We start from the raw sequence: 11,035 nt of genomic DNA, 5'->3' as shown, positions 1-11,035 counted from the left end.
ATAGTAAAGTACAGATAATCAAATTATTAGTCACATGCACCTTAGTGAAATGCTTACTTACGAGCCCCTAACCAACAGTGCAGTTAAAAAAAAATACCCCCTAAAACTACTTAAGTATTTTTACACCACTATTTTTGTTCATGTGTATGAATAAATTAATCAAAATAAAGTTCATGAAAATATGTAAATCATTATTTGAATATGTTGGTAACCCGTATAAAAGTGATAATGCCCTCGACACCGGTGTTTGGAAGATATTGGCATGGTTTGCCAGCCCTCGACAACAATCGTGCCAAATATATCCTCCAAACACCGGCTTCTCTGGCATTATCACTTAAATGTGCATGTTCAGTAGCCAAACGTTGTCAAATAGAGCCTATACATGACTCCTTGTTCTACATATCGGAGGCTTTTTTCTTCTTCTACATAACATTTATCTGAACATTACAAAAAATGCTGAACACGGCCGTGGGATGTATTCATTAACTCTTGCAACGGAAACCATTGAGTGTTTAGGAACCAAACAGAGCGAAAACGGGCAGGGACCCACCTGAATTTGTCCAATAGAAACTCTTGTTTGTTGCAAAACGTCTTGCAACAGGATCAGAGTAATGAATAAACCCCTTCAGTGAAATTCATACTAAAACAATCATTCGATAACATTTTTTTTTAAAGGAAAAAAAAAGTACAAACTGACCAAATCATGTTTCTTCCCACACACATTTATTGGTTCAGCACAGGTTTCAGTGCTGTACATCTAAAAAGTGCATTGCAATGAACCCTAATAACATCATTCCAAATGATCTTATTTTCAGTCATAAGATTGCCAACCATTTCAAAAGAGAAAGCCTTGGGAATGGGTGGGGAAGGATATAAGCAGCTTATCCTATAGGAGCAGGTAAGCAGGTACCTACACTGCAGTTTCCCCATTTAGAGGGGTCCAGCAGCATACAGGGTAGCAAAAGTAAACTTATAGTAAAATGCATGTTCCACCATGAAGCATATTCATAGGTTGTGGAATGCTCAAAGTTGCAATGTTTAGAATCAGCTCGCTTGGACATAGAAGAGCAGAGTTGGTCTTTCGTGTGCAATCTATTTCGATCTGTGAAATATGAATGTTTAGCCCTGAATGCCACTGATGCTGGCTGAAGCAGAAACAGACCGACATTGCAGGTACCAAGCATTTGATCCCACTGACAAAACAGTAGCCATGTGCCACAATACTCACCAGGAAATGGGATGGAAAGACATGTCACACACAGTAGTACTAGACATGTAAACGACACACAGAAGTAGCATCCAAGGCTAGGAGGCAGAGGAGAAAGATGTTTTTAGTCTCTGCCATGGCTCTCGCAGGAGATGGAAACAGTCTTCCAACTACTGATTCAGTGGTTCTACAGAGAACTGTACGGCCAGAGACAGAGCACATTGGAAAATAACAGAACCAGTACAACCTTACGTGTTTAGTGTAAATAACTGTTTACGTTTTAAGTGCAAATATTCTTCTATACCATCTAAATATATACTATTTTCTAGCGAGACTAGGAAGTATGGTAACGCAGGACTAAATATTTTCAAATAAATTAGGCTTCATCATCACATTCGTAATCTCAATGATCCATTGTTAAACAGGGAAACATAGACACAATAAGCCAGTGGAATGATGACTGATTTGATAGTGTAGTCAGTTGTCCCCATAGAAGTGGCTTCGTCAATATGAATCTAAACTAATTTATTAGTTACTTTATAATCCACATTTGTTAAGACTTTCTATGCACAGTAGGGTTGAATACGAACACACATTCTTAGTGCCTATGTTTCTTGGACTGCAAGTACAGTGTGTGTGTGTGTGTGTGTGAGCTCCTTTGAGAGCTGTAGTATTACTATCCTCCTCCAACCCATATCCCTTTACCCCTACTCTGTGCCACATGGAGTAGAATGAAGCTTCCCAGAAACACTGATCTAAGGTCAGTTTTACATGCTTCCTCCGGAAGGTTAGGAATTGATGGGAGGCTAATATAAAATCTGATCCTAGATCTTTAAATAAGCACAACGTCCTACTCCATGATGCACAAAGTGCCCCCTCTATTTTTTGGCTTTGCCCTGGGCTGCCACGGCCTCCATAGCCTTCCTGACGGTTTCCTCATCCCCCAGGAACTGCATGGGCTTGACAGGCTTTAGGTTCTTGTCCAGCTCATACAGGATGGGGATGCCTGTGGGCAGGTTCAGCTCCATGATGGCTTCCTCAGACATACCTGCAGGGGGCAGCACATAGGGGTTATGATTAATCAGTGACGACAACATAAATCATGTAAATTAAACAATCACAACAAAGAAAGTGTATACAAAAAAAATAAGGAGCACACAGATGGACACTCACATTTCATATGTGCAGATTAGAATGTGTAGCAAGTAAAACTATACTACCACAGACCAGTACTTCCTAGAAACCAAGCAGAATAAACTCCAATTCCAGTCCTGGGGAGAAACGGTGTGCAGGCTTTTGTTTCAGCCCAGCACAAGCACACCTGATCCGACTAATTCTGTTCATGAACAGTTGATTTCAAAACAGGTGTATTAGTGAAAGGCTGTAACAAAAGCCTGCACATCCTGTGGCTCTCCAGAGATCACAGTTCTCTGCAGTTCTTACTACTTACCCTCGAGATGCTTGACAATGCCCCTGAGGCTATTGCCATGGGCAGCGATGAGAACCCTCTTGCCCAGTTTGATCTGGGGCACAATCTCGTCGTTCCAGTAGGGCAGTGCCCGGGCGATGGTGTCCTTCAGGCTCTCACAGGATGGAAGCTGCTCTTCCGACAGGTCGCCATAACGACGGTCCTAAATAAAAGATGAGATATTTAGTATGTCAACAAACAGACAAATGCTTAACAGCAACCTGGGCCTAAACCCTCATACCACCATATTGCTTTCAGTCAATCAATTGCATTTATAAAGTCCTTTTTACATCAGCAGTTGTAACTATAGGCTGTGTTTACACAGGCAGCCCAATTCTGATATTTTGCCCAATTATTGGCAAAAGAACTGATGGGTCAAAAAAACAAATTAGTAAAACATAGCAGAATTGCAGCCCAACTCTCAGGGGGCACAAATAACTTGACGATGCCTGGAAGTTGGAGTCATAACCATTATGCTTAAATTTGTTAATTTTTCTGCATATCCTCTTGAGCTGTCTGTATTCTACTGAATGGTGTTTTATTTGTATTTTTTTTTACTAAATATGCTTCTGTTCAAATCTGGTTAAGAGATTGAAAGGAATGAGAGTTCAGTACATTTAGTAATTTCTTGCTTTTCTGAAGCCTACCAACACTTTACATTTTAGTAATTTAGCAGACACTCTTATCCAGAGCGACTTACAGTAGTGAGTGCATACAGTTTCATACTGGTCCCCTGTGGGAAATCAAACCCACACCCGTCGCATTGCAAGTGCCATGCTCTACCAACTGAGCTGGACAACCTTACCAGCAGGCATGCCAGCTAAGATAGTTAGACAAGCTAGCTACTCTTAAGTTGATTGACAGCCTGAAATGGCTTCTTGGTAGCTAGTTATAAAATTGCTAGGTGGCTGGTAGTATCATCCCCAGCTTCCAAGTGGCTCATTCGTCCCCCCTCCTCCTCTTCCCTGTAATTATTCCCCAGGTCATTGCTGTAAATGAGAATGTGTTCTCATACTACTTACCTGGTACAATAAAAATAAAGAATTAAACAAATGTAACAATTTGGGGGAAGGAAGACACCTTCAACTGTCCAGTGCCTGGTTCTACATTGAAAGACAAATTCATTGCATATTTCCATATGTTTAGCCTAAAGACCAGTAGGCCCATGCCTCTTTGCTAGTCCTACTTGGTGATTTTTAAAACATGACCCGACAGTGCAAATTACGCTTTCACCAATTGATTCTGATCTCAGCTGAACTTTGCCCTTCTATATCAGACTCCCCTGCAATACATTAACTCAGAGTTGAAACACCAAAAGACCTTGTGATATACAAGAGGACCATGAATACAAATATATATATTTTTTTTAAAGGCCCAGCGCAGTCAAACATGATTTTCATGTGTTTTATATACACTCAGTGGCCAGTTTATTTTTTATTTTATTTATTATTTTATTTTATTTTACCGTTATTTTACCAGGTAAGTTGACTGAGAACACGTTCTCATTTGCAGCAACGACCTGGGGAATAGTTACAGGGGAGAGGAGGGGGATGAATGAGCCAATTGTAAACTGGGGATTATTAGGTGACCATGATGGTTTTGAGGGCCAGATTGGGAATTTAGCCAGGACACCGGGGTTAACACCCCTACTCTTACGATAAGTGCCATGGGATCTTTAATGACCTCAGAGAGTCAGGACACCCGTTTAACGTCCCATCCGAAAGACGGCACCCTACACAGGGCAGTGTCCCCAATCACTGCCCTGGGGCATTGGGATATTTTTTAGACCAGAGGAAAGAGTGCCTCCTACTGGCCCTCCAACACCACTTCCAGCAGCATCTGGTCTCCCATCCAGGGCCTGACCAGGACCAACCCTGCTTAGCTTCAGAAGCAAGCCAGTAGTGGTATGCAGGGTGGTATGCTGCTGGCAAGTTCACAAAAATGGTTTGCTCCTATAGACAGTGAGTCACGTGGCCATCGCTTGCTATATGAAGGCATTGAAGCAGTCAGTTAGTGTTCGATTTAATGTTAGAATGGGCAAAACGAATGACCTTGCGCATGGTATCATTGTCGGTGCCAGTCGTGCCGGTTCCAGTATCTCAGAAAAGGCCGGCCTCCTGGGTTTTTCCACGCACAACAGTGTCTAGGGATACCGAGAATGGTGCGACAATCAAAAACAAAAGTCAGCAGCAGTCCTGTGGGTGAAATCAACGAGCTGTTGAGAGGTCGAAGGAGAATTGCAAGAATCGTGCAAGCTAACAGGAGGCCACAAACAAGCAAATAATGGCTCTGTACAACAGTGGTGTTCAAAACGGCATCTTGGACCGCCTATCTCGTCATCCTTGTCACGGATGGGCTATTGCAGCAGACAACCACACCGGGTTCCACTCCGATCAGCTAAAAACAAGAAGCGGCTCCAGTGGGTACGCGATCACCAACACTGGACAATTGAGGAGTGGAAAAATGTTGTACTCGACTAATTATAATTGAAGAGAATTCTCTTGGTAGATAATGCGGTCGGCATTTGATTATAAGGAATTCTAGGTCAGGTGAACAAAAGGACTTGAGTTCCTGTATGTTGTTATGATCACACCACGACTCTAATCATAAGGCATACACCCCCGCCCTTCTTCTTACCAGAGAGATGTTTGTTTGTCAGTGCAATGCGTGAAGAAACCAGGTGGCTGTACCGACTAACATGTCGCGAGTGAGCCATGTTTCCGTGAAACAAAGAATGTTACAATCTCTGTCTCTCTGGAAGGGAACCCTTGCTCAGATTTCATCTACCTTGTTGTCAAGAGACTGGACATTGGCGAGTAATATACTCGGTACCGGTGGGCGATGTGCCCATCTACGGAGCCTGGCCTGAAGACCGCTCCATCTGCCCCTTCTGCGGCACCGTTGTTTTGGGTTGCCTGCAGGGATCTGATCCATTGTCCTGGGTGATGGACCAAACAGAGGATTCGCTTCAGGAAAGTCATATTCCTGGTCGTAATGTTGGTAAGTTGACATTGCTCTTATATCCAATAGTTCCTCCCGGCTGTATGTAATAAGATTTAAGATTTCCTGGGGTAACAGCATAAGAAATAATACATTAAAAAAAACTAAATACTGCATAGTTTCCTAAGAACGCGAAGCGGCCATCTCTGTCGGCGCCAGTAAAAGCACATGACAGCGTGCTTGGAGTTTGCCAAAAAGCACCTAAAGCGCTCTCCTCAGCAGAACACACAATCCATAACAGTCTCTGGTACTACCACTCTCACGGAACACTAAGTTGCCATGACAGAGGCTTTGGCATCTACGTAATCAGACAGCCCATGTCTCCTGTTAAGGGGCCGGTGCATCAATAAACTGGGGAAAACACATGGTGATACTTTGAGACATGCTTTACTGTAGCCCTCAGAAACATACTAGCACAGGAAGAAACCCAATCGTCAACAACATTTAAATCTGTCAAGACTTCCACTATAGGCTCTTCCCAATGTGAGTGAGCTGGCCTAAAGAAATATCTATATTCTGTTGTTGTCCGATGTCATATCAGGCAAATTCTTATCCATACTAGTGAGTGTATGTGAATGTGTGTCCCTCACCTTGCTGATGATAGTGTAGAAGTCATGGTCTGGGTCCATGGTGGGAGGAGGGATATCGAAGCTCCGCCTCCAGATCTTCACCTGAGCTTCGCCATGCTTGGCAGCAGTCTCTGACTTGTTTAACCCCGTCAGGCCACCATAGTGGCGTTCGTTGAGGCGCCAGGTCCGGTTGACGGGAAGCCACATCTGGTCAATGCTGTCCAGACACAGCCAAAGAGTGCGGATGGCCCTCTTCAGAACTGAGGTGTAGCATACGTCAAACTCATAGCCAGCATCTGAGGAAGAGAAAGGTTGTGATCGGGTTTGATTCATGATGATTTGTGGGTGGGTGGATGGACAGATGGATCAACAGAGTAAGACTAGGAAAGCAACCAATGGTCAAGTTCTGGGTTGGGACAAAAGCTTATGCTAGGTCTACAGGACCAAGAGTGGATTCGATTGAGAGTACAACACCTGGACACTGCTGTAGACTTTTTACATAATTCAAGCAAGCACCATCATCATCGTCAACTCATCTATCACTCCAGTGTTCATTTTCTAAATTGTAATTACTTCGCTTCTATGGCCTATTTATTGCCTTACCTCCTCACGCCATTTGCACACTGTATATAGACTTTCTTTTTTTCTATTGTGTTATTGACAGTAGCTTGTTTATTCCATGTGTGACTGTTGTTGTTTGTGTTGCACTGCTTTGCTTTCTTGGCCAGGTCGCAGTTGTAAATGAGAACTTGTTCTCAACTAGCTTACCTGGTGAAATAAAGGTGAAAAAAAATAAGTTACTAAGTCTTCGTTTTGGCCCAAATATGACTATTTAGTCAGAAACACCACATATTTCCCTAACCAATACAATAAGGCTTGATAGTATTACTTCTACGAAGCAGCACGTCTAGAACTGCAGGTTCACATTCTTCGGAAAAGCTGTGACGTCAAAAGCGGTGGAGTCGGGATCTCCGTTGCTCATTTGTCCACCGGGAAAGGGGGCTGAACTAATAAGCCACAAGAGGGCATTCTATTAATGTCCCGAGCGAAGCATTGATTGCATTCAATTTGGAACTGGCTGCGTCCCGGGCGTGAACCAGGTAACCCCGTTTTGGCCACCAGCACGTTGAGTAATGCGTAGGATTCTGTGTTTTCACATACAGAAGTGATTGCATTTGATACAAAAGCTTATCTGCCTTCCCAGTGAATCATGCTGCCTTGTTGACAACATGAACGAGAGCCGAAGATTACTGTTCGATTTGAGAAAGACGCTCCTTCCTCACAGCTTTTGACCATTCACGTAATAGGCCATAGCCCGGTGCACTTAATCGAACTCCTTATTAGAACGGGGCACGGTCAAAGTGGAAATGAGGGCGTGATTGACAACGGGGGAGACCACCAAAACACACCTCCATCCTATGTCAAATCGATGGAGTAATCACGTAACGTTACTGGTATTGGTAACAAGTGGTTTCACATCTACATTTTTTATTGTAAATCATCAATAATAGTTGAGATCCCTTCAAGCAGCAAAACATGCCAAATGTGCAGGCACTCAGCCTTTGAAATTGCTGTAGTCGCTGCTGCCACAGGACTTTCGATAAACAGAGAATGGAAATGTACAATCAGTCAGTTGCATTAGTGAGGACACATTTGATGTGTTGTGTCTGGTATAGTATCCAAACAATGTAAGTAACTAGCTGGTCAAATACAATAGAACTAGAATCCACCTTTCAGGGCCTGTCCTCCTCTCTTAGCCTCCCGTTCTCCAGTCTCGCTCAGGTCGGCGTCGAACCAGCCACAAAATCGGTTCTCCTGGTTCCAGTTGCTCTCTCCGTGGCGGATCAACACCAGCTTGTAGGCGGCCATAGTGTTATTAGTATTTTAATTTGAATAAGCTCCGTATATAAGGAGGAAACGCCGCTATTCAAGTTGAAAAGAAGCAACAGAATGGTTGGACCCAGCTAGCTACTTTTGAAGCTAGAGGATATGAGTGATGCGATTGGTTGTTTTCTCACTCTGTGTTTCACACCAATCCAATGGGATCCCGCTGCAGTAGACCTACTTCCTGAATATTTATCGACCAATGAAATAAAGGTAGGCGGGCACATGGTCCCATGACCTTCATAGGGAACATGTATTTTATAGCTGTATTATAATGTTTTGTAGTTTGATACCTACAATGTGACTACTACCACATTTCAGTGGCATCAATAGCAACCACTGAATTTGGACTGAAAATGATGAAGGATTGTAAATGTTATGAAAGAATACTTAACTACCAGCGCCCCAATCTCGCCTGATTTATCACATTCCTTTGATCAGTTGGGTGGATCATTCAGAATAATTCAGTCATCGCGACAGTTTTAGTAATCATCACTGCATTGTCAACCATCTTTGATGTCAAATAGGTTGATACATTTTTTTTATTTATAATTCCATTTTACACTGAACAAAATTATAAATGCAACATGCAACAATTTCAAAGACTTTACTGAGTTCATACAAGGAGAACAGTCAATTGAAATAAACAAATTAGGCCCTAATCTATGGATTTCACATGACTGGGATTACCAATATGCATCTGTTGATCACAGATACCTTTAAAAAAAGGTAGGGATGTGGAACAGAAAACCAGTCAGTAACTGGTGTGACCACCATTTGCCTCATGCAGCGCGACATATATCTCCTTCCCAAAGATTTGATCAGGCTGTTGATTGTGGCTTGTAGAATGTTTGTCCCACTCATTTTCAAAGGCTGTGCGAAGTTGCTGGATATTGGCGGGAACTGGAACATGTTGTCGTAGACGTCAATCCAGAGCATCCCAAACATGCTTAATGGGTGACATGTCTGGTGAGTATGTAAGCCATGGAAGAACTGGTACATTTTCAGCTTCCAGGAATTGTGTACAGGTCCTTGCAAGATGGGACCATGCATTATCATGCTGAAACATAAGATGATGGTGGCGGATGAATGGCACAACAATGGGCCTAAGGATCTCATCACAGTATCTCTTTGCATTCAAATTGCCATTGATAAAATACAATTGTGTTCATTGTCTGTTGCTTATGCCTGCCCATACCATAACCCAACCTCCACCTTGGGGCACACTGTTCACAACGTTTACATCAGCAAACCGTGCACCCACACATCGCCATACACACTGTCTGCCATCTGCCCAGTACAGTTGAAACCGGAATTAATCCGTGAAGAGCCCACTTCTCCAGCATGCCAGTGGCCATCGGAGGTGAGCAATTGCCCACTGAAGTCGGTTATGACGTCGAACTGGAGTCAGGTCAAGACCCTGGCGAGGACTACTAGCACCAAGATTAGTTTCCCTGAGACGGTTTCTGACAGTTTGTGCAGAAATTCTTGGGTTGTGCATAAATTCTTGGGTTGTGCAAACCAACAGTTTCCTCAACTGTATGGGTAGCTGTTCTCAAACGATCCAGCAGATGAAGAAGCCGGATGTGGAGGTCCTGGCGTGGTTACACGTGATCTGTGGTTGTGAGGCCAGTTGGACATACTGCCAAATTCTAAAACAACGTTGGAGGCGCCTTATGGTAAATAAATGAACATTACATTATCTGGCAAGAGCTCTGGTGGACATTCCTGCAGTCAGAATGACAATTGCACACTCCATCAAAACTTGAGACATCTGTAGCATTTGGTTGTGTGACAAAACTGCACATTTTAGAGTGGCCTTTTATTGTCCCCAGCACAAGGTGCACCTGTGTAATGATCATGCTGTTTAATCAGCTTCTTGATATGTCACACCTGTCAGGTGGATGGATTATCTTGGCAAAGGAGAAATGTTCACTAACAAAGAAGTAAACAAATTTGTTCACAAAAGTTGCAAAAAATAAGCTTTTTGTGTGTATGGAAAATTTGGGGGATCTTTTATGCTAAAATTTCAAAGACTCTGTTTTTGCTTTGTTATTGTGGGGTATTGTGTGTAGAATGATGAGGGGGGAAAACAATGTAATCCATTTTAAAATAAGGCTGTAACGTAACAAAATGTGAAAAAAGCCAAGGGGTCTAAACTTTTTGAATGCACTGTACGGGTTTCTAACTCCATTGAGAAATGGTAATCAGAATCAGAGATTATGCAACAGATCTGCTTTGCTAACACTGATTGAAAAGTGTTCAGAGACTCCGCCGATAACATCGACGAGCTAACATCCTCCATCATCGGCTTCATAAGGAAATGCATCTGCGACGTTGTCCCCACAGTGAAGGTTAGCTGCTTTCCCAATCAAAAGCCCTGGATTAACACAGAGGCTAGTGCTAAAATAAAGGACAGTGCTGCCACATGCAGGGCTATCGCAGACAACCCTGAGGCTACGGCTGAAGAAAGGAAAACCACAAGATGTCCTGTTACGACCTCCGCAGAGTCATCAAATGAGCAAAAGGACAATATAGGAATAAGGTGGGCTCTGACGCCCGCCGCTTGTGGCACGGGCTATAGTCCATTACGGATTATAAAGAAATAGCCAGCCGTGATCTGCTCAACGATACCTCTGTTCCAGATTAACTCAATGCATTTTATGTATGCTTCGGCAATAACAACGTGCGTGAGGGCCCCCAGCCACCCAGAGGACTGGGTGATCGCGCTCTCCGAGGCTGACGTGAGTAAGGTCTTTAATCAAGTCAACATTCGCAAGGCCGCAGGACCGGACGATATTCCAGGACGGATTCTCAGAGCATGCACAGGTCAACTGGCAGGCATATTCAATGTAATTTTCAACCTCTCCTTGTCCCAGCCTATAATCCCCACGTCTTAATTACTAC

The 11,035-nt window shown here is 43.2% G+C and overlaps 1 protein-coding gene across 1 annotated transcript; it reads right to left on the bottom strand.

Moving 5' to 3' along the window:
• Positions 1–701: 701 nt before the first annotated feature.
• On the bottom strand, positions 702–8,253 carry LOC129859754 (phosphoglycerate mutase 1-like). The gene is made up of 4 exons (XM_055929868.1): positions 7,975–8,253; positions 6,266–6,540; positions 2,658–2,838; positions 702–2,255 (listed from the first exon to the last, which is right to left on the bottom strand). Exons 1-4 carry the CDS (start codon positions 8,111–8,113, stop codon positions 2,086–2,088), a joined length of 765 nt encoding a protein of 254 aa, XP_055785843.1. The 5' UTR covers positions 8,114–8,253; the 3' UTR covers positions 702–2,085.
• Positions 8,254–11,035: the final 2,782 nt, after the last annotated feature.

The sequence above is a fragment of the Salvelinus fontinalis genome, chromosome 1 (genome assembly GCF_029448725.1).
Source record: "Salvelinus fontinalis isolate EN_2023a chromosome 1, ASM2944872v1, whole genome shotgun sequence".
In the NCBI taxonomy this organism is placed as follows: Eukaryota; Metazoa; Chordata; class Actinopteri; order Salmoniformes; family Salmonidae; genus Salvelinus; species Salvelinus fontinalis.
Note: the sequence above shows the minus strand (reverse complement) of the source record. Positions and strands in the feature narration are given on the sequence as shown.

Excerpts from the sequence above, each read along its gene's own strand:
- LOC129859754 (XM_055929868.1), bottom strand. The coding sequence starts at position 8,113 with ATGGCCGCCTACAAGCTGGTGTTGATCCGCCACGGAGAGAGCAACTGG. Across the intron at positions 6,541-7,974 it reads AGGAGGACAGGCCCTGAAAG|ATGCTGGCTATGAGTTTGAC; the intron begins GTGGATTCTAGT and ends TCTCTTCCTCAG. Across the intron at positions 2,256-2,657 it reads CATTGTCAAGCATCTCGAGG|GTATGTCTGAGGAAGCCATC; the intron begins GTAAGTAGTAAG and ends TGCCCCCTGCAG.